We start from the raw sequence: 26,936 nt of genomic DNA on the forward strand, positions 1-26,936 counted from the left end.
CCAGGAACCATGCCCTTCAGTGCCTCCATGCCCTTGGCCCTGCAGTCTGCTTTGCTTGCGTTGCTTTGTTTTCCGTCTCCACCTCCGTTATGTCCTTGCTCTGTCTCTCTCTTCTCAAAGTCTAGCTTAAACTTTATTCCCTCTGTGAAGGCTTCAGTTAGAGTTAAATGTGACCATTCTGCACTCCTGCAGTACCACTGTGAAAGTGCTACATGAAAGATAAGAAGAGTGTGCCTTATATTAAAGTTCATGTGCCTGATTCCCCCACAGCATTTCTTGAGGGCAAGGAATATGTCTACTTATCATGGTAACCTCACACAGGAACTTGAACAGAGTAGGTTTTTAGTAAATGGATTCAAGTCACTTGATGAGGTGAAATCCTCAGAAGTAAAATGAAGCAGCACACATGGGTTCTTAGCGAACTGGACAAGGACACCCAAAGATGCTAGGTAGCTGTTCATGGTTTCCAACCTGAAGAGTGTGTATTCCTAGGAACTTATAAAGGAAATAATGGGGATCTGCAAGCTACTTTGCAATATTTAAAAAGAAAGGATGGAAATCATTCTTTTATTCATGATAAGAAAGCAAAGTATCACAATAATACCATTCTAACCCAAAGCAAAGAAACCTGATAGCAGCCCAGAGTTAAGTCTGATTATTTTATGCTTATCGGACACCAGATTGTCAGTTGTGTCCAGCTGCTTGATTGCAGGGACTGCGCCATTTCAGCCACTGACAGCACTATGCTTAGCACAGGGCACAGCACAGAGTAAGCACTGATTGATAAGGGAATGAATGAATGAAAACATCCACTAATGATTAAAGCATGCCTGTATTAGATCGCTGGGTGTTATACTTTGAGAGGGGATGGTGTGGAGCTCCTCTAGAACTGGGCAGCCAGGATGGTGCAGGGGCTAGAAACCTACAGCATATAAGCAAAAGCTAAAGAAACTAGAGTTCTTTAACCTAAAGAAGATAAAATTCAAGGGACTTTGATAATTTTTCCTTTCAATATTTAAAGAGCTTTTATGAAAGGAGGTATAATTTGTTTTGTGAGCTACCAGAGCCAGGACCCAGGAGCAGAAGTTTCTAAGTGGCAGCTCAGCATAAAGAAACTTCTAACAACTGGAGTGTCTTTAAACTGGAAGGGCCCATCTCAGGAAGCAGTGAGTTCTCCATCACTGAGGATCTTTAAGCAATGACTAGATGACCTCTCTATGGGGTTACTGTGGAAGGGCTTCTCCATCTGTTGGGAGGTTGGACCAGATACCTTCTAAGGTCCCATCACTCCCGAAAGTCCATGATCTAAATGATAAATAGACAAGTTTTTTCTCTTATCTAACATACCCAAAACCAAACATATCAGCTGAGAGCTATTACCTGTTTCCTGGTAAATTTCATTAGCTTTACTCTTGGAAAATGAGAATTTTCAACAGAACCGTGTTTTGGTGGTGTGAGTAGAACGAATTCACAGTCAAGTCCCTCAAAATGTTTGCTTGGAATTTTGAAGTAGTCTTCTGGAAGTAGTTTGGAACCACCTTCCTGGACTGTGAAATTTTGTACCGCCAGAGGAATCCACTTAGGGACAATATCCACCAAGATTTCAAGTCTACTCACAGCTTGGAAGCCATTCATCACATCCAGTAAAAAACAGTCCTGTTGTTGGTCAGGAGTTGTCTGTACATAATGGATATAACCATCATCAATGTCCTGTTGTGTAAAAATCAGAGGTGACTTTTCATCTGTCCCCAAGCTGCCCTCCTCTGATAAAGATCTTTGGAGGTATCCATGCACTGGCGGAGTCCTAACAATGAACACTGCCTCTGACGGAATATCATCTTCATGCCCAGCCTGAGTGCACATTCACAACACACAGACAAAAAGAAAAACATTAACACATGAAAGAGTCAAGACCCCTGATGAACCAAATTGTTTTGTATTAACGTCCACAAATGGCTTAGGTTACCATCCAGGCAGATACACAGTTTAAGCCCCGGTCTGTTCTGGTGACCATGCTAATATTTTGAATTTCAGCCCTGGTCACAAAGGAAAAGCAACATTTGAACAGCTACTAATGTACTAACAAGGCATCATTCACAGTGGCAAGAGACCTAGGACTCAGAAAGTTGTGCTGAAAGAAATAAAATGGTATAAGGAGAAGGAATAAAAGATGGTAGAAGAAATAGCAGCTTACTCACTGAAATTGCAAGACTTTAGAGGAAAGCTTATTTTTAAACTAGTTCAGTATTTTCAATATACATTTAATTTTACGGATTCAGCAAAATCCATCTCAAAACTGTCATTGTTACTGATTTATAGTCACTGAACTATATACGCCCCCTTGTGGTGAAACTTTAACTCTCTAAGATCCTGAAAAAGAATTGAGGAAAGCTGGTAGGCCACGTATTCTCTTAGTCAAAACTCATTATTTAGTAAACTGCTTCTGATTTGAATTCATTTCTACTTGATGTTATCGGCTGTATTTAGCAAGCAGGCAAACTCGTTTGCAGTCCTGAGGGTAGATTCAGAATAGCCTGCATTTGTGGCCAATTATCATAAATCATAGTTTACATACCCTGCACAGATTACTCACTCTCTCCTGACTCTCAGCAGCAGGGCTGTGCTACTGGAAGCTTCCAAGTTGGAGCCTCAGGAAACCAGGCAGCTTCTGGTATGAGGTCTCACCCCTGGCCTTCCACTGGTCTAGGCCAATCTGATCCATCAATTTCAACAAATTACACAAGGCCACATTCACAGCTAAGGAAATAAACTGTGTAATATAGTATCCTCTTCTATTTTAGGGATCCTTTTTATGTCTGTTAAATTACCCTACTCGTTTATACCCGGCTTCACCGCATTACAAACGTAACTCAGACCAAATGAAATACTGGCAGTGTTGCCGTGACAAATGAAAAAAGCAATGACCTCTTCATTGACTATAATATATACATTCCATCCTCCTTCTCAGGTCATCCTACACCAAACATACATGCATACGCGTGTGATCACGTGCACACAGCTTTAAAATGAGGCTTAGGATTATTTATATTCCATTTCTCCCTATAGCACAATTAGCAGTATCAAAATCATGAAACCTTCTAGCTTTTCTTCTCAATGGCATCTACATTTTTTCAAAGTCATTCCAAATACCAGGAGAGAAATCAAGAGCCTTCCTCCACTCAGTTTTACTGGTTTTCCTTCTTCAACCACAAGGGTCTTGCTGTGCAGAATTTGGGTGTGATGTTGGTGGCTTTCCGAGTCCACTTGCACGTACACGCCCACTTCTAAATATGTATCTTTAACTTTCACCGTCAGGTTGAACACATCGAAGCTGCCACTGCCGTCGTGTCTATAAATCACACGTCCTTGCTTCAAGTCATGCAGGGAAAATGAGCTGGGCCCTGAGCTGCTGACCAGCACTCTGCCATGCTTTGGGGGACACGGGATGTGGAATTTGATCTCGTGGTCTGTTCTGACATCTTGGTTTGTGGTGACACTGAGGTTGGTTGTCGTGAGGCTGCTGTCCTTTCCTCTCTGTACCAGCAGTCCTGTGTTGTTGGCTATGCGGACACAGGGATCTGACACACTGACCTCGAGGAGGGACGATGTATAGTGGACGCCATCTGTCACAAACAGCACAAAGCGGGCCGAGTCTGCGCCCTGATGCCTGAAGAGCACACGCCCTTCCCGCAGGTCTTCTTGCCTGAACTGGTAGAGTTTCTGAGTCGGGTCACTGGCTTGCACCAAGTCCCCATTCGGGATGCCCCACCGGGTGTAGAGCAACTGCCCATCATCAAAATCTGCCTCGGGGTCATGGTAACAGAGATTAGCTAGGGTCAACAAGCGCTGGCCGTTCCGCACGACGTGAAAGACCTTATCCACCGCACACGCTGGTTTCTCATCGTTCTTTAACTCCACAGAAACGGTGACTTTAATTTCTGTAGACAGATGCTCTGTATCAAAATCCCTGGCCACTCCCTCTTGGCCTGGTCCTGCGGTGGAGGCCATGAGGAGGAACTCGTCACACTGGGTCTCAGAGTCATCGTGCACGTACATGAGCCGCTCACCCAAGATGTCTTGATCAGTGAATGTGGTGATACTGTCATGACTTCCCAGAGAATCTGAAGATCGAGTCAGTTTCAGCTTCCCATGTTGAGGACTCTTGGTGATTTTATACTGGAAAGTCTGACTGTCCGAGGTTTGAACAAATAACTCCAATTTTGTGATTAATTTCTCTTCTCCTTCTTTTACAAATAATCCTCTGTTCATTACAATAATGCACCTCTTATCTGCTTTAAAATTTATTCTGAACATATAATCTTTTGATTCCATGTGTTCTGCAACCATGAAGAACCTAATAGTGTCTTGTGAATGTGCCCTGGGACTTCCCTGTGGTTCATAACTTATCTTAGAGTCTGTAACATTTTGTTGGCTGAAGACTGAGTTTGTTTTTAGAAATTTTGTGCCAAGTAGCAATTTTCCTTTCTTAGGTGGGGTCAGTAACTTAAAATGAAGTTCCCTCTCAGCTACTTCCACACCCTCTGTCACAGCCTGCAAATGATCAGAATTCAATACGTGCCTGTTTATTTTACTGATCTCAAGAGGAACATTTTTCAGAAGGGTAAACTTCAGCCATTGTACCATAACCAGAAACATCAGCTTTCCACTGCTTTTTCCTTCTATGTTAACTTTAAAGTGATCCGTAACATTTTCTAGCTGCAATTCTTTGAATTTACTACAGTACCGGACCTGACCCCAATCAACAGAACGCTGAGAGAAGGTACTAGCTTGTTTCCACTCGCCACTTGACCCCTGCCACCTAACCTGGCCATACCGAGGTGGATGAGTGATAACATAGCGGGTGTCTACCTCAGGGCCTTCACCATTAACCTCCACCAACAAGTTGCTCTGTGTAATCAGAACCGTGCCACCCTGCCGTACTACCACACTGGTTCTACTGGCCACTGCAAAGTCCCAAGGAACAGCCATGACCTGTAACACCACTGTATTGCTAACCAGCTCTCCATCACTTGCTCTCAGAAGGATCCGGGAGTTCCGATGGCCCCTGTGCACATACAAAATGTTGCCATCTCTTAAATCCCCATATGTAAAACCATTAATGGCTCTCCCAGGATCATTGGTGTTTTCTAAAAACCCAGCATCTGAATTGAAGTTGCAAGAACTGAGAAACTAAGACTCAAGGAATCTGTGTCTGGGTCTGACACATGTATGCTATTTGGAGTCAGTCGTTTCTTAGAGTTCTCAAACACGAGAAGCAAGTTTCCTTCGGGGAGCTTAAGATTTGGGGGATCATTTACTGGAATGGCAATAATGTTAAACACATATGAAACATGTCCTTGAAGATACAATGGCGCTTCCTTCTTGCTGTTGGAAGAGACGGAAAATGTGAAATAATCCCTAGGTTCTTCTGAACTATCACGGACATACCAAACCCTTCCTTGCCCCAAATCTAACAGAGTAAAAGCCTTCTCCATTTCTTGTTCGGGGGAAACATCTAATCGAAGGAACCCACGAATAGGCATCTCCTTTATTTTAAATAGTATCTGAGACTGATGGAAACCCAAATCCTTCAACTCCACATCCATCTTCATATGCCTTTGTTCCAGTAGGGCTTGCGCACCTTCTTGGACCTTCAAGTTATTCAGAACGAAGAAATAGCTACTGGCTTCTTGAAGAATAGGCTTGCCTACCTCAGGGTCGGCCGTGGAAAGGGGAACTTCTGCCTGAAGCAGCTTTTCTGTGGTTGTTACAGAAGGGTTTTTGTTATCACCACTCTTCATTTTACAACTAGCAGATATATCTTTGGAAATAGGGCATCCTTTAATGCTTTCTTTTCTGAGTTGGCTTCCAAGCCTCTTAAGCACCCTTTGAAAGAGATTCCTTGAGCACATTTCCTAGGCACAGAGGCAAGTTCTAACCTTTTAACTTCTTCTCCCTTGCGGCTATCAAGACCTCCCACGAAGAGAGGGCCTTCAGATACAAACGGTTTGCTTTGCAAAGGCAGCCATGTCCTTACTCCCTGTTCATCCACCATCAGGTCCAGATACCCTTCAGTGAATCTGAGTTGAATAACGTGCCACTGGTTGTCACTAACTAAGCAAAAAGAAGAGAGCAGAGTGTTATTCTTATTCCTTCCTACATGAGCCTTCAATAAACCTTTATTTCCAAAGCAACAAAATCTCCTTCTCTACCTGACTGAAATAAAAGCAAGGCTTGTTGAGTTCCAGTCTGCAAAGCAAATTCAAATAGCCCATCCCCTTGCACCCTCCATTCTGGGAAGGAGACATAGGACCTGGAGCTAAAGAAGTTGATGGCTTCATCCTCTGCTGCAAAAAATTCATCATTGCATCCTAGTGACACCTCATAAACTTTCTTAAAACCAGGGTAAGATCTAAGGGATGTTAAGGATCTCCCTCTGGTTAAACGCCACATCCTCCATACATCCACGGAAATTGGGGATCTCTCCATCTAGGCACGGGACATCAAGTCCACCGTGGCCTGCTACGTAGATTCCACGCTGACAGTGCAAATCGTGCATCCCGCCGGTGATCTGGCCAGTCATCTCATAATGTTTGTCAATAACCAGAGAGATACTATCCTTAAAACAGTACAATTCCACTAAATGCCAAACCAAGTCATCCACACGAAGTCTTTTCTCAGAAAGGAGCCCTTGTTCACCTGTCCCCAAATTAACTCTCACCTGAAAGAGAAAGAATCATAATTAATCAATCTCATCTCATAGTGTTTTATTGAGTAAACAAGGCTATTCACAAGAAAAAGAGAGAAACTTGGACATGGAAACTCTTCCCACATTTATGGACTACATATTGAGGTTAAAAAATTTCAGAGTTGGGGGCTTCCCTGGTGGCATAGTGGTTGAGAGTCCGCCTGCCGATGCAGGGGACACGGGTTCGTGCCCCGGTCCGGGAGGATCCCACATGCCGCGGAGTGGCTGGGCCCGTGAGCCATGGCCGCTGGGCCTGTGCGTCCGGAGCCTGTGCTCCGCAACGGGAGAGGCCACAACAGTGAGAGGCCCGCGTACCGCAAAAAAGGAAAAAAAAAAAAAATTTCAGAGTTGGAACAGTTAAGACACGCTGATAAAATTGGAAAAGATCTCAACACTTACATATGGCACCTGATTTTATTCTAGTGAAATAACAGTAATCAAATGGATAGCTATCTTGTTCTCTTTTCTCTGTTTTTCCCTCCAGTAACTAAAGGCTTATACATGTTTAAAGATTTTGTTTTTAATCTTACCCGTAAGTTTCCTGATAGAAGTTCTATCATACAGTAGTCATTTTCCCCAGCTGCAAGAAAAAGTAATCCTTGTGGTTTGCTGGTTTGAAACTTTAATTGAAGAGATAACTCAGAGGAAACTTCTATGATGTTGAGCCCCACATAGCTTTCACCATAAAAAGATGCTGGGGAAAAAAAAAAGTTAGTAAAGTTATTACACAATGACTATTCCATTTATATTGTCATCTCCCTTCAGAAGAGACCCTGCCAAAGATAGCTGCCTTGCACAAGCCCACACCTGCTTCCTGGGGTAGCCCACAGATCTGTTGTGGGGAAATAAAGTCTCAGAGTTCTCCTGCTCCAACTCAGGATACCTCTGATGGGTCAGTCCCTCTTCAGAACTCTCAAGGGGGTTGGCCGAGGCTTCCACTGAAACTGAATTGCAAATCTACTTCTCCATCTACCCAATTCTGCTTCCTTCCCTTCCACAGGGGTTAATCCCAAGTCACTGGCGGTGAACCGGTGTAACGGTGGAAGGGAACACATTAGCCAGTGCTGAAATATCAACCTATGAGAAATATAGGGCAAGTACTAACTATGAGAACAATGGAATTGGGAGTCTATTGCTAAGTCTGAATGAAGCTTTGGAAAAGATAAGGAAAAACTAGGAGAGATTAGTTGACAATTACAAGCCAGGTGTGAAAGCCAAAGGGCTTCCATGGTAGTACATAAAGTCTTTCTTATCTCCTATAGTGGGTGGGCAGGGCAAGGTGAGACTCCCACCCAGGAATTAGTTATCAGAGCATTCAGCATCAAACTAAGTCAAAGTTCCAACCATGTCAGGCTACCTCTGACAAGTCTATGGCCTTGTTTGGTAAAGAATGGAACCTTGACAAATGGAATGGGGACATCTGGATTGGTGCATTCAAATATCCTGGGTCCCTAGACCCCTCTGAACCCTCTGAGCCTGAAGAAGAGACCTATCCCCCTGTTAAGGTGATACTCCCCTTGCTTAAAGCGGATGCAGAAACCTCTCCCCACGAGGAACATGTAACCTCTGAAGATACACTCCCATCTCTCTTCCTGACCACTAGACCAAAAACAAAGCCTAAGTCATGATATAACCTGTGTGGAGACATGCTGGGCTTGATACGGGAGGAAAAGGACGAGACCCTAATGGAGCTGCGGGACCTACCCAGAATGTGGTGCCAGCAGCTGGGGGAATGCACATGGGACTGAGGGCACCTGATCAAGGGGGCAGGAACATAAAGTTGAAAAAGGGAGAGTTTATACTAGATTTGGGGGCACTCTCGAGGGATGCAGGATATAACATGCTAGCACAGACTGCCGGAAATGGTGTGAACTCACTGCTAAGGTGGATCCTGGAAGCATAGAAAGTGCAGTGACCCACTCTAAGTGAGACACACACGACAGAATTGCTCTGACGGATGGATGGTGAAAGTAGAGATTCAAGGGATGGTAGTGGTACATCCTGGATCGAGCATGAATAGGACCAGAAGGTGCAACGAGATGGTGGCCTGGAGCGCCACGTCATCCCCATTCTTGCGCCAGCACGAATGCATCCTCAGCTCATGCAACTGGCTGCATGGAGAAACCCCTTATTACCAGCTGGTGGAAGGGCAAAACACCTGAGCTTGGTTCGTGGCTGAGTCAGCTTCATCACATGCATGCAAGCTGAAAATGGACTCCAACTGCACTACAGCTCCTCTTAGCGGTGGCCATGAAAAACAGGGTTGAGGGAAAATTCTCCAAAAGGTAGAACTGTGAGTGGTACACCTAATTGCCCACTTTATATGGAGAGAGAAGAGGCTTGAGGTTAGAATAAATAAAGACGGATAGGTAGTAGCAAACAGCCCGGCCAGATGGTCAGGAGTCTGGAATGAGAAAGATTGAAAGAGCAGGGCCGAGGAGGTCTGGGAGAGACGCGTGAGTGTCAGCAGGAAGCGGGAAGACCTTTATATTGCATGTTAATGCCCACCAGGAAACATCCACCACACAACAGGCACTAAAACAACCAGGCAGAAAAAATGACTTGGCCAGTTGCCATCAGCCAGCCTCTGTCATTGGCCAGCCCTATGCTGACACAATGGGTGCGTGATGAAGTAGCCAGGGTGGTGAGGGAGGAGTCTATGCCTGCACCCAGCAGCCTGGGCCCCCTCTGACCAAGGCTTCCCTAGCGATGCTACTGCTGAATGCCCAGCGTGCCTCTCACTGAGTCCAACACCAAATCCCCAGTAGATGACCATCCCTTGAAGAGGGGTGGCAAGGTGATGTCAATGAAACCCTTTCTTCTTGGAATAGCCAGTGATTCATTTCAACAAAAACAGACATAGACTCCGGGTATATATTTGCTTTTCTTGCTTGCAGGCCGGCACCAGGTACCCCTCCGAGAGCTTCTGGAGTGTTTAATTCACTAACACGGGATGCCGAACAGCATCACGTCAATCCAAGGCACACCCTTTACTCCAAAGGAGGCGTGGTGATGGGCCTAAGACCCCGAGACCCGCTGGTCCTATCACATAGTGCACCCCTGAAGCTGCAGGCCTGAGAGACTGTGCTAAAGGTACGGCTGAATCACCAGCTCAGAAGCGATACTCTATCAGGGTGGGGTTCCACCCTCCAGGACATAATGTACACTTTAAGTGAAAGATCTTTACATGGTCTTTAAATTAAAAATCTTTACACACCTCCTGCTATGTCTCCAGAAGTATAAGCTGTGGGTCTGAGAACAAGGGGCAGACCAGGAGTGGCCTTGTTGACCGTCACTCTCAGTGACCCACTTAAGGAATCTGTGTTCCCATCCCCATCAACCATAAATCCACGGTTTCAAAGCTCCTGGCTTCCAAAGGGGAACGCTTCTACCAGGGGACACAACAAGATTCTCTCTATATGATAAGTTACAGCTGCTGCCTGGACATTTCAGTCTCCTTGTATCAAGGAACTAGCAGGCAGGAAGAGTCATGCCTCATCTGGCAGGTAATTGAGCCTGAGTCATCAGGAGGGGGTAGAACTATTGTTACACAACGGGCTCACAGAAAAGTAGGTTGGGTGTCCATGTGGTCCCCTTGGATGCCTCCTGGTGCTTCTTTGGCAGTCAGTACATAAACGCAGTCACCCTGTCCTGAGAAGAGTGTGTTGACAAGAGCTCAGACCCCTCGGGGATGAAGGTCTGAGTCACATCATCAGGTGGCCACTGAGACCAGCAGAAATACCAGTTGAGGGTAAAAGGAATCACTGGATAAGGAGGAACATGAAGCTTATCACTCAGGTACTATTCCCAGGATTTACATGAAGTGGGTCCAGGTGATGCAAGGGGTGGACTGTGGTGGATTCCGTGATGCACCCACTACCCTTCGAGAACAAAGGACTTTCTTTCTACCCTGGCTGCTGTGAATGCTGCTGGCAGATAGCCCCAGCATCTTAGCTCCCCACAAATTCAGCTGTTTGCATTGAGACTACATTGTAGGTTGACTCCTCTTCCTAAACCAGTTCCCTTCTCTTCTATTCTCTTCCTTTCCTCAAATCTTGCTCCCAGGAACATTCCCTAATAAAGTTCCTGCGTGTTCATCTCCGTGTTTGATTCTGCTTCCTGAGGATCCCAACCTGCAATGTCTGCTTCTCATTTTTGTTCCTACCACACTGCGCATTCCTTTGCCCTAGTGTTCACCATGGTGTATTAAAATTACTTGTTTATTCATCTAGCTCCTGCACGAGTCCATAAGTTTCCTATGATCAGGGACCATATCTTTTCTACCTTCCTCTCTCCAATACCTAGAACAGTGCCTGGCACACAGGTGGTATGATGGATTTTGTTGGTGTCCCATTTAGATCCCTTTTACAGGTTGGTGCACGCATCCTCCAGCTGATGAACTGTGTTATCCAGAAATTTCAGTGAAATTATACCCTCTGTCCCGGGGTACAACCTCCAGCCAATGACTGAAAGAGGTGTATGTAGAAAAGTATGTAGAAAACTGTGTTGCTGTTCATATTTCAGAGCTTTCTCTGGGATCAGGCTGAGATGAGACCACATCCTTGCTTGGTTTCTTTTCCCACCCTATCCTACTTCCCTCACTTCCTTCCAGTTCTCTCCTGGTAGCACTCACTCAGTTATTCACTCACACAAGAATCCCTCCCTAAGCCTCTCTCTCTAGGGAATCCAGTCTAAGCTAGGTAGGTGGCGAGCAAGCATTTACTGAACCAAACTGAACTAACCTAGTAAACCCTCATTTTATAGTTGAGTAAACTCAGGCCTAAAGAAGCTTATGGACTTATGTCAAGTCAGCAGTTATTTAAAAACAGAGCTAAGACAAAAACTAAGCATTCCCAATCACCAAGCCAGTGTTTTTACCAAGATACGAGGTTGATACAGAGATGAACATGATCTCTCACAGACGTTCTCAGATATGTATAAGCCCCCGTTCTCTCGTTAAAAACAGCCATTAATAATTAAATTCAATAAAACTAGAATGTAGGGACATGGTCACACAGTTTAAAGAAGCAGCTACAAACCCACTAGCTATCCTGGTTTATCCTCCTGGCCTTCCCATTACTGAATCCCCCCACTCCAATTTCTGACAGACTTAAAGGGTGTATTGTTAAGTTTTCAAAACCAGGAAATGTTTTCTAAATCATAAAATCTACTGCTGAGAATGACTAAGTAACCTTAATAAACAACATCCCTATATTTTCCCACATTTCACCTCTGGCACTAAATCAATTCCAGTCAGCTGGTGGCTAGAAATTTCCATTGCCTCAGGGGAAAAACAGGGAAGCAGGGTTAAAACTTCTGGTTTGACAGCCTGAAGCCAGTTCGGGTCCTCACAAACCTCCAAACTGAGCCTAATTTTTGTGACCCCTAGTAAATGCCTCAAAATCACAATAAAAGGCGATAGAAGCACAAGTAAAACCGGTTCCTAGAAAAAGAAAGGCGATCTCGACCTGCAGTGAAGGAAAAGGTGTGTTTGGGCATTTTATAGGAAGGCAGCAAATCAAGCTGAACAAAAATCAGAGCAACTTCCTGGTTTTGTGTGCTTAGATAAAAGGTGAAAGGTTTGAATAGAAACCAAAGATTGGCAGTGAGGTGGGTAAGATACTTTGCATGAAAGTTAAGAACTATTTCTCTGTAATTTCTTCCAGGTTGGTAATTATATGATTCATTCTATCTGTCTTAGAATTGGTTCCCATTCCTTCCTCCAAACTATATGTTTCTGGTTTTTTGTTTGATTTTGGTTTTGTGTTTAAGTTTCTTTGGCACCTACTATGTGCCAGGTACTATCATGGGTTGGATTGGAGAATTAATAAGACAAAGGGGCTTGCAATCTATCCAAGGAGAGAGCTGCTCAGAAAGAAGAGGGTATCCGAGCGATAGCAGAAAGTTGGTACAACAGAAGCTTGATGTGGGTCCAGTGGGTCCAGTGGCGGTATGAGAGAAGGAGCGATCTAACTATTAAGCGTCTCTCCCCGGCAGATTTCAGTGTCCCGTGCCATGTGCATATTCTGTCTACATATACTGTTTGTTTGGTCCTGGGGATTCAATGGTGACTGTGAAAGACTGTAAGTAAAGCAATTACAGTTGCCTGATTATTAACTGGGAAATGCAGACCACAACAGAAGCACTGGGCAGTGTCAAGGAGGGTGGAGGGAGGAAAGGCGCTTCAGGCAAGGCATTGGCTGCTAGGAAGAGCTGGTGAGGGCTGGAGCAGCGGAAGAGGAGAGAAAAAAAGGGGGGAGAGAGAGAAGAGAGGTGACTGCAAGGAACCAAAAGCCCAGTCTGGCTGAGCACAGTATAAGGAGGGGGCAGCCAGGGTAGAAGCTGCAGAGGCAAGAGGGGTCAGGGGCAAACACCATTGCATCCATCTGAGGCCTTCCTTGAACTTTCAGTTCCAGGTGAGTGTGTACAGTCACGCGCACACACACACACACACACACGCATGCCTGCCTGCAAACGCACATACCCAGTGCCTGGTTACTCCTTTCAAGGCTCTTATTATAATCTGATACCTTCTTAATTTGTTTTCTGGGTTATTATTCAGCCCCAATACCACACCACCCCAAACAGAATATAAGACTCTGGGGTCTCGACCACTGCTCAGCTGGCAGTGCACCCAGCAGTGCTCGGCACATTAGGCACTCCGTAAATGATGGCTTTGGAAGCCAAGCTAAAGAGTTCAGACTCTTTCGAAAGAGGGCCGTAAAGGGATCAAAGAGGGAAATGAGACGGTCAGCTTGCAACTTAGAAGCTGACTCTGGCTGAAAGGCAGAGAATGGACTCAAGGGGATGGTGGGTGTGGGGAAGCAAACAGGGGGGTAGGTGGGTAGGTTCAAGAGATATTTAAAAAGTGGGACTGTCACAAGAGGGAAGAAGAGGCCAAGGGGGCAATCCAGATTAATTTGCAGATTTCTGGCTGGGTAGCCACTTATTAAGAGGCGGATTCTGGGAGGGGAGCTTTCATTTTGCGTTGTTTTGCTGTGTATATATAACAAGAAATTCTCAATGAACGTTTGGGGAGAAAATGGCTGACGGACCACCTGGATCCCCATGGGCAGGGTTCCACTTACGGGGGTGGGGGGCAGCTTACAAACCGTACTCTGCAGACAGTAAGGAAGCATTATGGTGTTAGCTGGGAAAAGACATATCGGTTTTGTGTTTTAGAAAGATCAGTCTGGTGACCGTGTGAGGGCAAAACATGATTAGGGTAGAAACTAATTAGGAGAGTATTTCAAAGAAAGATTTCAGAACTGTTTGCTTTCACTGAAAATTAGAATTGCTTTTTCATAATACAGTATTTTTGGTAACTTTATTTCGTGCCTTTTTATGTACTGATTTTCTTCCAAATACGTTCTACAGATGATATAGCATAAGTGTAGAAGCTTATTTTTTTTAATTAAAATAAAAAGCAACAAAACAAAACTTCTCTGCTAGAGTACTTGCATTATACAAACTCCTAAGATGACATCCTAAAAGGAGGGCTAACATTATAAAACAGCTCTAACTCATGCTGTATCGTTTGAGCGGAATAACTTCACTTGGAAAGGAAAGCCACATTTCGCCCCACAAATCTATTCTTAAGAGTTTCCACCGTGTTTTACTATGGTATCGAGGGCGTGTGCTTTGTCAAACTGAAGTTGAATATTTATTCAAGAGATAACTAACTTTATCCAGAGCACTCTAAGAAGAAAACTTACAACTTTGAAACAAATTAGCACAAACATCTAACATGCCCTGGAGACCTGACCTCCTCTATTCACTGAAAGCAAATCCCAACAGGGAAAGTTTTAAGAGTCTCTCCCACGAGAGTTAGGTCCACTAAAATTTAAGTTGGGAAAGAAAATCAATGAGCGAATAGATATTTGCTCCACGGCTCCAGGATGGGCAGTTGACTGGAAGGGTGGGAGGGGTCCCTGGTATCACGTCTCTATGCTAAATGTGTTGCTGACACATTTGGGAGGGTGTGGGAGAAGCCGGTAGTAGGCCCAGGGCCACCGTGACGATGGAAATCTTAGGTTTCCAGGTAGAGCCTGAGCAATCCACAGCCCTGGAATCCTTGCTAATGCAGAACAGGATTCACCGGCCTCTCATTTTTCATTCATCCCCCAAACATCAGTCTCCATGCCAACTGCTCAGGTTGCAAAGAGAAAACCAGCACTTGCCCTGCCCATACCCCCTCTCAATGGGGCAGTCTCTAGGCCTGCTGCAAATGGTCAGGCAGACTGCGTCCCACACAACTCCAGGGGGAGCTACTCCTGCAGATGCTGTAGATTGCTGTAGCACCTCCTGGAATGAAGCAGTGAGGCTGTCCTCGTCCCCAGCCACCCCTGGCTGAGCTGACAACTCCCTCCTTAGTGACCGCAGAGCCTGTGTCCTATCATAAATGTTCCACATGTGACATTTATATATTTTTATGTTTGCTACCCCTCTGTCTGGGAGTTTTCCAGGCCCGGCCACAGGCTTTGGAGTGAGTGCTGGAGCCAGGCTCACTGCGCACAGGAACAAAACCTTCCCTAAAGCTCCCAGCTCCTCATTCCTTTCTGATGGCACTGCCATCTTCTGACCATCAGAACTAAATGGCCCTTTATATGATCTCTTTTACTAGGACAGACACTCCCTCTATAAGCTTCCCATCGCTGCTATAACACATTGCCACTAATTTAATGGCTTAAAATGACACACATTTATTGTCTTACATTTCTGGAGCTCACTGAGCTAAAATCAAGGTGTCTGCAGGGCTGCATTCCTTCTGGAAGCTCTAGGGGAGAATCTGTTTCCTTGTCTTTTCCAGCTTCTAGAGACGGCCACATTGCTTGGCTTAGGGCCCCAGCCAGCCATCACATCACTCCGATCTCTGCTTCCATCACATCATCTCTTTTGACCCTCCTGCCTCCCTCTTATAACACCCCTATGATTGCATTTAGGGCCCACTCAGATGATCCAGGATAATCTCCCCACCTCAAAATCCTTAATCTGATCACATCTGCAAAGTCCCTTTCACCATGTAAAGCAACATGTTCCATGTTCTAGGAACTAGGATGTGAACTTCTTTGGGTGGACATTATTCTGCCTACCACAATCCCCAGGGGTGCTCTATCACTCAGTCACTCTTATTTATTGAGCACCTATCATTGTTAGGTACTGGACTCAGTATACAGAATACAGAGGTAAATAAAGCAGTAGCATTAGAAATGACCCCAGAAGCAGAAGGCATGAGTTTTGTTTGTGCTTTGTATGGCCTCTAGAGTTCTATTTTTACATTAAATTTTTTAAATTGTAATAAAAGACATTTTAACTAAAAACCTGGACTTTCTGACTTCCCTAGAAAAATCAGCCACTTGGGCCATCCTGGGACCTATTTATTCCCACAGCACAACAACTGTGAAGGGTGTGGAGGCCCCAGCTCCCAGCTCCCTCACTCCACGTCACCTCCTGCCACACCACCGTTGCTTGGCTCACCATGGCTCTCGGGCCACCGGAAGCCTTTGGGTTTGGGCGCCACAATTTCAGGCAGAAATGACAAAGTGGCGCGCCAAGGTAGTCACTGCAGAGCCAGAAGGAAATGTAATTACAACTTCATGGGTTATTTTAGTCTAAAACATAAGAACTGAGGCTTTACTCATCTCTGCTTTACAGATTGATTGGCATCGTGCCACAGGTGGCATGTGAGACTGGCAGTGTGTCTTGTCTGCTGGGTACACAAGTCTCCCTAGGGGAGTAGCGCGAGTTCTACAAGGTGGAAGGATGGACAGTGGTGCCCTCACTCCCTCTCTCTTTCTCCATTCAGTGACACACCACACGCGGGTTTGCCTGCTTAACTGGGTTTACAATTATATTATCTCACTGTAATTAAACAAACCCTCACAAAAAGGATCAATTGATTAAAACAATTCCTACAGACAAGCCATACATTAAAGATATATACAAATAACGCAAGGACCAGTAAATGCACAGGAACTGGTGGTGGTGGCCCTTCTCCTCTTTCTGTACAAGCTCATTAGCCCTGTTACAAGGTCAAAGCAATAATACACTAACGAGATCTGATAAGAAGGTAGTCAAAAAATGAGAAATCATTGAACTATTGACAACATGGTTCTAGAGCTAAGAGTATATTATACCTTGAGAAAATTGTTAGTGACAGTAGTACTGAGACTTGATTTACAAATAGAGATATACTGGGGGTGCGTGCTACAGATATTCTTACTGAGACAATCTGCTTACCAGACAAAGGTGACTTCCTGCTTGTGGTGAGACTCCCTGAGGACACATCACCCTGTGTCTGGTAGGGACTGAAAGCAGCATTCACCTAAGGCTTTGACAGTCTTCAAAGTAACAGCTTGAATCACCCAAGGAGGTAAGGAAGAAACCTAAATTTAGATTCCACAACTGGCTATTCAAGAAAAGTGCCCCAAAGCAGCTTTTGGTGAGACCTCGGTATCTGATATTTGTCATGCTATTAGCGCCAAGGGTGAAGAACAGTGTATATGTTAAATTATATATGCTATGTGATTCTTTACTCAATAACTCTCCTCTAACCACATTCTGTACCCCTCAATGCATACCTAACCTGCTGCTCTTTGCATGCCTCATGCCCAAGTTAACTGCACAGATGAAGAGGAAAGGAGAGTAATGAGTAGGAAAGGAGGGAAATGAGCATTTATCAAGTAGTTCCCAAGCAGGTCTTACACATATTTTATTCAAGTCTCTCTGAAGAAGTGATTATCATCCCAGTTTTACAAATGCAACATCAAGACCAACAGAAGTAAAGTAATTTCTCCAAAGTCACTCTGAGAATGCATGGTGGCACCCAGATTAAAGCCCAAGTCCACCTAACTCCAAAGCCATGGGCTTTCCATCACTCTACACTGACCACTTGGATCCCTGGCTCAGGCCCCATCGCCATCCAGTCTGTCCCCCAATGCCACTCACTGCCCTCTCAGATCTCCCCGGCCTGCAACCAGCAGCTTCCCTCTCAAAGCCACTGTCACAGCGTCCCCACGCGTGGGCCCTAGTACCCGATCCACCCTGCACGCCAGGCCAGGAAGGGGCCGGGGAGGGGGCAGAGGAAGAACCAGGAAGAAAGGAGGAAGATAAAGAGGGAGGAGCTCGGAAGGGCCCCCAAACATCAGGATTGGCGCAGAGCTGCTCCTGGAGCTGGAAGGAGGGCCGCGCAAGGGTGAGAGCGAGGCGTCCTCCACTCCAAAGCTCCTCGTGAAATCGCCTAAAGTGAAGTAAATAAGCGTTCAGAATTGAATTCGAATGCCACAAAGATTTACAAGACCTTTGATTGAGAGTCTGTTCTCTGGTCTCTAAAAGTCTTTTGTTAAACTGAAGTAAATCTCAGAGAGCGGGGGCAGGGGGGTACGTCCAAGTGTCGAGCTCAGTTATGTAAAAAGTCTCAATAACTATGCTTTTATTAGTCATCTTTGACTTCTGATAAGCGCCATGGAAATGTAAAGCACTTCCAGCGAAGTAGGTCCAGAAAATATAAGCGGACGCGTGGAGGGATATAGGGAACAACAGGCCAGCCACCAAGAATTTCGGCGAGGAGTTTAAGGCCCCCGTTACAGTCACGTGCAGCCGAGAAAGGGCCCGAGTAGGAGCTGAAAAGGATGAGAAGGGAGGACAGCAGGAAGCCTTCCTTCTGCCAGTCCGAGGGACACCAGGAGTCCGGCCCTGAAACCCCCAATCCGCGGCGAAGGCCGTGCCGAGGTCGGCGCAGGGCCCGCCCCCGAGGCTCGCGAACTGGTCGGGACCCGAGGGGCCGGGCCTCGCGGGGCGGGAGTCGCAAGTTTTCCGCGGAGGAGCCACAGGCACTGCTCAGAGCCGAGCGGACCCCGACCTCGGCTGCCCGAAGGCCCTGCCTGAGAGTCCAAGTCGCGGTCGCCGCAGGGCTCACCCGGCCGCGGCGTCTCCCGAGGCCCCCGGAGTACAGGGGAATCCACGCCCCCCGAGCCGCCCGCCCTCGCCCCCCCTCTTCTAGCGGGCTCCGCGCGTGGCCGGCCGGGGAAGGCACGGGGGGGGAGGTTGGGGGGCACGTACCTCCGAGCGCCCCGCGCTCCCCGCAGAGCCCCAGGCAGGCGGCAAGCAGGACGAGGCGGCGGGCCCGGAGCCACCCCATCCCGCCGCAGCGACCCCACGCTCGCTCCCGGGCGGCAGCCGAGCTACCTGCGCCGGCCCCTCCCCGTCCGCGGCCGGGACCCAGAGCCGACCCAGGGGGCGTCGCCCCCAACCAACGCGGGGGGCTGGGCCAAGGCGGGGAGAGCCGCTTGCAACCCGCAGCTGTTGCGCCCCATCACGCTCTGCCCGGCTCCGGGGTCCGCAGCGCGGTCGAGGAGGGCCCGCTCCGGGGCCTCAGCGCCCAGGCAAGGTCGGTAAGCAGAGAGTACGCGTCCCCCGCCTTGCCGGGCGAGTGCTGCAGTGGAGTTGAGTGTAGAGCGGGCGCTGTTGAGAAATGGAGGCTGGAGGGAGAAGCGTTCCTGACGGAGGTAGGACCCAACTTAACACGGCTTTAAGGCACCAGAGTGAGCCCCTGTTTATTGCTGAATCCCCAATGCATACCTGGTGCATAGGCACCGGCAGTCGTGTTGGATGAATGAGTAAGACTTAAACACGAACTGGACCTCTGTTTTTTCCTTCTTAAAACATGGAGAGTGCACCAAATCTCTAAGGTCCTTCCAGCTTTACCATTCTCACGTTCAAATTCTAAACAAATGCAAAGTCTCTCCACAAGGAATGTATTAGCACAGAGAATGACCCCACCCAGGGCTGGCTCTGTGTAGCTTGTGCCTGGTGTCGGAAGGCCGGGCTGATCCAGGCATGCGGAATTTCTCCTGGCAGGCTCAGGTATCCACATAAATGTGAAAGCACGAGCCGTGCAGCGCAGGCTTGCCCAGAGAGGCCGCAGACTGTCACCAGTGTCCCCAGGGAGCCACTACTCAAATGTCATCCCTGGTTAAGAACATAAGCTTGGTACCTTGAGAGACGTGAAGGCAAATGCCAGCTCAGATATTAATAAGTGACCTTGGTATGTGACCCTGGGCAAATCTCTTAATTGTCCCACCTTCAGTCTCCTCATCTGTAAAATGAAGATAATGATGCTGATCTCATAGGTGTGTTGTGAGGTTTATCCAGCCCATGAGGAGTGAGTGTTAAGCATGGTGTCTGGCTCATGGTTAAGAACTCACTGGGCAGTCTTGTTATACCTGGGAGCCTAGCTAGGCCCACAGGGCTTCTCTGGCCAGCCTCTGAACAACTCTGGCTAGACACACTCCTGAGAATGAGCCATCTTTTATCTTTCCTTCAGGATGGAGGACTGTCTCATTTTCCTTCCATGGCCTTAGCCATATGTACTGCTGAAGACTACATACATTACCCATATTTGTAATCGTCAGCATCCCCCCACTGCCCATAGTCGTGCTGATTTTCTTGAGGCTGAAGGACCCTGGACCAGGTGGGTGGGAGTGATGGTTCTGCCTCTAGATGTGTGGCAGCTTCTGTTTCCTCTCCTATAAAATGCAAGGGTTGGATTAAATGATCTGTAAATTCTCTCCAGGTTCAAAATTTTATGATTCTGATTTGTCATCATTGGCATCAGGACAGCTCTGCCATTTAAATAGAGCCCTTTAATTAGTGCACAGAGAAACATGAAATGTTTGAGTTTCTGTACTTAAATCAGTGATTGCCAATAAACTTGGAGCTTTTAATTTAGAGAAATCATTCAAAGGGTCAAAAAGAGACTAGGAATTATCTCCCTGCAGAGCACCACTTGCTCCTCTTCTTTAAATTAGTTCTAATCTATCACATAAATGCTTCAAACAATGAATGAAGTCTCTAGCCAATTTCCATAGCTCTTAAGGTGGCTCTAGAATAATGAGAAATTAGCATGCTCAGTTGTTAGGGAAAGCCCGATGATAAATATGGTGACTCTAAGGGTGTTTATAGTGTCTGATCAGGAAACCCACCTATGTAACAGTCGCTCAAATCTAATCATCTAGTCATTCTGACTGACACTCACCTGCTATGCCCCAGCAACAGGAATTATTCTACTCAAATGTTAACCTGCACACTGTTCACTCAGAAAGGAAGGTATAAAGAACAGAGAATGAATATAGAGATAGATATTCATTCAACAAATATTCATTGAACTCTTCTAAATGCAAAAGGCGCACAAAAGGTGTCATGGTGCAAAACAGAGATGAATTAGAGGTCCAGCTTTCAAGGAAGTTACAATATAGAGAGGAGTTGGGACTTCCCTGGTGGTCCAGTGATTAAGACTCTGCACTTCCATCGCAGTGGGCACGAGTTCGATCCCTGGTCGGGAAACTAAGATCCCGCACAGCACGGCCAAAAAATAAGATAAAAAGTAAAAACATAGGAGTATAAGACAGGTATAGCAGTAATTTTAATAAAGGTACATTAGAAACTGGGCTCAAGACTCTTCTCTGGAACTGTCCAAACCATACATCTTTGGTGGTATGACTGGCTTGAACAGCCATGTCTCATTTACATGACCACTCACCCTCTGACCCCACATTACTGGGGCAGGGTGGGTTTCTGGTGTCGAAGGAGCATGACCCTGGAGAAAAGCGTGTCAAAGCTGATTCCTTCTCAAAACTTTCAACCAAGAGGCGTTAAGAATGCAATGATTTGGTGGTGATCACAGACCAGTAAGTCATGTGGAGATGGCTCCTTAGTGAACACCAGCCAAAGACCCATGTCCACAAAGGTCGTGAAGGGACCATGAGTCAGGAGAGGAAGCTGTCTGCCTCTGTCTTGGTCTTTGCAGAGAGAGGATTGGCACCACGTCCCAGAGACAAGGTGATTATGAGGGACAGTCAGAGCAACAAGACAGTAGCTGCCTGTTGACTTTCGTAGTCTCATGAAGCCCAGCTGTACTTCCTGAATTTTGTTTCCATGAGATTCTCCTGGGTTCTTTTGATAAATCCACATTTTCCTGAGCTAGTATACAACTCTAGCTTCGCAAATTCAGGTGTGCGTGAAGGATAATTTTCTACATTTTCCCAAAACTCAACTTAATTTGTTTTGACCTCTCAGTTTGCTGTGGATGGAAAACTGTATCTCAGTCAATTTAAGTTTCTCTCCTGCATTTCCCTGTGTTGTGTTGTGTTGAAGCGCCGTGGGACTTATGTAGTGCCGAGACAGCAGTGACTGGGAGAAGGGGTGTGGCAGTTCTCTGCTCCTGGATGCCTTCACGTGGGCGCCCATGAAATTTTGCCATTTGCAACAACATGGATGGACCTGGAGGATATTATGCTCAGTAAAATAGGTCAGAGAAAGGCAAATATCATATGCTATCACGTATATGTGGAATCTAAAAAATAAAACGAATGAGTATAACAAAACAGAAGCAGACTCAGATACAGAGAACAAACTAATGGTTACCACTGGGGACAGGAAAGGGGGGAGGGACAAGAGAGGAGTAGGTGGATTAAGAGGTACAAACTATAATGTATAAAAGAAATAAACTACAAGGATATATGGCACAGCCCAGGGAATATAGCCAATATTTTATAATACCTGTAAATGAAGTATAACCTTTAAAAATTGTGACTCACTGTATCATATACCGGTAACTTACATGATGTTGTACCTCAACTATACTTCAATTAAAAAAAGGAAAGAATGACCTCCTCAAAATAAATAATAAAAAATTTAGGGCTTCCCTGGTGGCGCAGTGGTTGAGAGTCCGCCTGCCGATGCAGGGGACACAGGTTCGTGCCCCGGTCTGGGAAGATCCCACATGCCGCGGAGTGGCTGGGCCTGTGAGCCATGGCCGCTGAGCCTGCGTGTCCAGAGCCTGTGCTCCGCAACAGGAGAGGCCACAACAGTGAGAGGCCCACGTACAACAACAACAAAAAATTTTAAAAACTACTCTGCCACACTAGCTTGTTTGCAAGGAACAGAATCCCACTAAAAGGGCCTTAAGTAGAACAAACGTCTGTGTATGACGAATATGAGGAGAACAAGAGCCCTTTTTGGTATCTGAGCTAGACTTTGAAGCGTGGGTCAGTGGAAATTACCTAAGAGCCCAGGAAGAAGGAGGACATGAAGGCCTTGAGGTCTGCTTCTGTAGAGAGTGAGGACAGAAGGCAGTTGGCAACTGGTTAATAAAAAACGGGGGATGCTGGTGGTATAAAGAATATACCTTTACAAAACCTTCATGTTGCACTTGGTTCTCATTTCTTGTTTTGCTGTCAGCAAGGAAGAGCTTAACGTCGAAGGGATATAAAACATTTTGGAATCACATGACTTGATGCAATTACGGGGGTCAAGCCACTGTCTGTATTTCGAAACTTAAAAAGAATGAGAAGCCTGGGCTAATGGGTCTCTGAGGCCCCTGTCAGCTCTCACATTCCATGATGCCTTGAACAAATGAACTTTTACAGAGGCCTTTCAGTAACACAGAACACACAAAGATGACTCTTGTCCGTAGCCATAATGGGAATTCTTGCAACCTTCCCACAGCTGGGGAATCCTCTGCTTCCGACGGCCTCATCTCCTGCTTAGCTTCACTCAGAACCAAGGCTCCATCAGGCCACAGGCTTCAATGTAAAACCACCCCCCCCAAGGGGTCCACACAGCCAGCTCGGAGTGGTAAGCTGCTCCCCGTAAGCTGACTACAAGGCCCCGCGTGGGGTTAGGCCTCACACGGAAGCTCTGCACTGAGTCCCTGGGTAGTTTATGGCCATTTAATATGTTTACAGGATGCCTATGTACTTCTCAGCAACTGGAAAATCACCCACTGAACAGCCCCAGGGGCTCACACACAATACCGACAGGCACCAGGCCTCATTAGGGAAAGACATGTTTCTGCTGAACTTGCATTTCCAACACAAAACTGTGTCCTGGTAACCCCAGTTAAAGAAATAGAATAAGCCACAGGAAACTATTTTTGGCTATCTTAGGACTAAAAAATTGATTTTAAATTGTTGAACTCTGCTTTTCAAAAAACTATTTAGTGCTGCATTTGGCCTCCCTCTTAGGCAAGTTACAGATGTGACTCACTCCTGCCTTCACAGGTCGGTGGGACTTGAAAAGAAAAGGATGCTGAAAGACCCCTTGGTCACTTGCTTCTCCAGATCCAGATCCAGAGGATTTTCAAGTCCGAAATAAAGAGCATCACTAGCTTTTCTGGAGCCCCGTCTCTGCTCACCTGCTCACGACCCTGTGTGTGGAGCCATCTGCAGGAAGTAGAAATGGCCAAATGTTTTATATCTTCATATGGTATTTAGTCCACATAATACACTGGTATCAACTGACCATGGGGGAGACAGCGAGTGAGCAGCCTAAGAGAGGCACCAGGAGATCCAGGGAGGTGCTGTTTCATGGAGGATGATGGAGTCAAGAGAATTCATCAGGAAGGTTCAACAATGCTAAAGGCATCAAGAGAAGTCAAGAAAGATAAAGTTCGTCCAGTGGTTTTGGCCACCGGGGTAAGGCTAACCTTGACGAGAGTCACTTTAAAACTCAGCGGGAGACAGAAATTATTCAGCCCTGAATGGTTGGGACACAAAGAAGAGGAGACATCACATGCAGATAGAGCTTCAAAGGGTTTGGTTAGAAGAATAGGAATGAAGTTAGATTATTGGGTGAGGGGATCAAATACCAGGAAGGGGATTTTTAGGATTAGAGTTGACGTTTAGGTGGGGAAAAATAGAGAAGGAGAGATGGAAGATTACAGGACAGAGAGGGGAAGCTGGAGATGGGTCCTGGAGAGGCAGGAAGGAATGGGGTTCAGATGCAAGTGGAGGTTTGTCCTGAACAAGGGGAAAGGAGGGGAGGATGAACTTAGGCATATGGCAAGTTTATAGGTCAGAGCACAGGGAATTGAGCTTGGTAGCCTCAATTTTCTCTATGAAATGGGACGAAAGGTGTCTACTAACTATAGGTGAGTTCAACACAGGCCTGGAAGATTTGGAATTATCCTTTTTTGTTTGTTTTTTTGTTTTTGTTTTTTTTGTTTGTTTGTTTGTTTTTTGTTTTTTTGCGGTACGCGGGCCTCTCACTGCTGTGGCCTCTCCCATTGCGGAGCACAGGCTCCGGACGCACAGGCTCAGCGGCCATGGCTCACGGGCCCAGCCACTCTGCGGCATGTGGGATCTTCCCGGACTGGGGCACGAACCCGTGTCCCTTGCATTGGCAGGCGGACTCTCAACCACTGCGCCACCAGGGAAGCCCTCGGAATTATCCTTTTTTAAAAAATGTATCTCCCCTCCCCCCCGCCCCACTATCCCTTTTGGTAACCATAAGTTAGTTTTCTATGTTTGTGAGTCTATTTCTGTTTTGTAAATAAGTTCACTGGTTTTTTAGATTCCACGTGTAAGTGATGTCACATGATGTTTGGAATTATCCTTGACCTGATCCTCCTTCCCTTTTCTCTGGTTGTGTAACATTGTTTATAAGTAGGTTGGCCATTACTCCCTGTGTGTTCGAGAGAGTCCTGGTTTATGCCTACAGTATTGTCCTCATGTAATTCTTCACCGTATCCATTCACTCTCAACAGTGTCGCAGTTGGAACAGTAAGTTATAGATAGGTAGGTAGGTAGATAGATAGATAGATAGACAGACAGATAGATAGATGACAGATAGATAGATAGAGAGATAATTTGTGTTTTTTCAATCTGCACCATTGAGTCATTTTCTCCTGTGGTGCAGAGCCCTGCATCCAGACACAGAGGTGGCAGGGTTGGGATTTCTCTCGGTTGGTGAAGTGCAAGAGTAGGAATTCAAGAGATTTGAAAGTTCTGGTAATTGGGTAGCATGGAGATAATGACATCCATCAATGCTGCTTCTGTGACACACAGGTAAGAAGACAGAAAAAGTTTGCGATTTTAGGCATCTCTCAGAGGAAAAGCCAACGTCCTCCCAATTCCCTACAAGGCCCACGTGACCTATGCTCACCTCCAGCCCTCTACCACTTCCCTCTCGTTTACTCCTCTGTGGAAAAGAAGACCAAAGTCTCAGAATTTACAGTGAGGACTGCACTGCAGGAAGGAGGGAGGGAAGTGCCTGGAAGGTGAGTGAACACCACAGCCCAGATCCTTAATACATCAACATTACAGACTTCCTTTTTTTTTTTGCGGTACGCGGGCCTCTCACCACTGTGGCCTCTCCCGTTGCGGAGCACAGACTCTGAATGCGCAGGCTCAGCGGCCATGGCTCACGGGCCCAGCCACTCTGCGGCATGTGGGATCTTCCCGGACCGGGGCACGAACCCGTGTGCCCTGCATCGGCAGGCAGACTCTCAACCACTGTACCACCCGGGAAGCCCCAGACTTTCTTTTACACATGGAAAAGACACACCTGCCACCACCTGAGAATTGCCTTATGCATCAGGAGGGGTGTGGGGATTTCGTGATATACAAATGGGGGTGGAGGGACTTCTGATAAGCAAGGGAGGGGAAATCTCAGGGATACCAAAGGAGGGAAAATATTGTCGTTCTGAATTAGCAAACTTCAAAGGGCCATATGGAAGGAGTGGCGATTGCATACTTTTTAAGGAGATGGCAGTGCTTCCTAGTCAACCGTCAGCAACTTTCACTTTACCAGACGTTGCTTTCTTTCTCTAAATAGCTGTTTGTGAAACTTGAAACTCTGAGGAACAAGAAGACGACAAGTATGTCTGGAGTGGATTCCTAAGGAAAAGTCAATGCCATAGCAGACAACCACCCTAAGTACATTCCCTGTTCTGCGCCTTGACACTCGTGTCCTCTGCCTGTGAAGTTCCTGTGTTCTCCTGGTCCATCCCTCTCTGCTTACAGGTCTCTGCTTAAATGTCCTCAAACTAGGGAGGCCTTCCATAGTCACCTATGGAAAATAACTCCTCCATCCCACTTCCCCTGCTTTATTTTTCTCCATAGCATTTGTCACTGCCTAATATGTGTGTGTACACATTTATTGCCTGCCTTCCTACACTATAATGTGAACTCTGTGTGGCAGGGACTTGGTTTGGTCCCTGCAGTAACCCCAGTGCTTGGGCCATAATAGATTTTCAATTACTATGTGTTGAATGAATGAAAAAATAAGTGAATGAGTCGTTACTTAGAGTATTACTGCAGTGTCTGTTTTAATGGAATTTTGATACGTCCTCATGATCAAGTTGGGGAGATACTCTATGAGAGTGACTAAATCTTGATTCTTACAATAT

General features: G+C 46.2%; 1 protein-coding gene across 1 annotated transcript; it reads right to left on the reverse strand.

The window, feature by feature from the left end:
- Positions 1–1,287: 1,287 nt before the first annotated feature.
- Positions 1,288–18,887, reverse strand: LOC132518308 (chondroitin sulfate proteoglycan 4-like). Its single transcript, XM_060146304.1, has 3 exons — positions 18,809–18,887; positions 7,279–7,442; positions 1,288–1,851 (listed from the first exon to the last, which is right to left on the reverse strand). The coding sequence occupies exons 1-3, from the start codon at positions 18,885–18,887 to the stop codon at positions 1,363–1,365; spliced, it is 732 nt and encodes a 243-aa protein (XP_060002287.1). The 3' UTR covers positions 1,288–1,362.
- Between the last annotated feature and the right edge of the window lie 8,049 nt (positions 18,888–26,936).

The sequence above is a fragment of the Lagenorhynchus albirostris genome, chromosome 3, assembly GCF_949774975.1.
Source record: "Lagenorhynchus albirostris chromosome 3, mLagAlb1.1, whole genome shotgun sequence".
Taxonomy (NCBI): Eukaryota; Metazoa; Chordata; class Mammalia; order Artiodactyla; family Delphinidae; genus Lagenorhynchus; species Lagenorhynchus albirostris.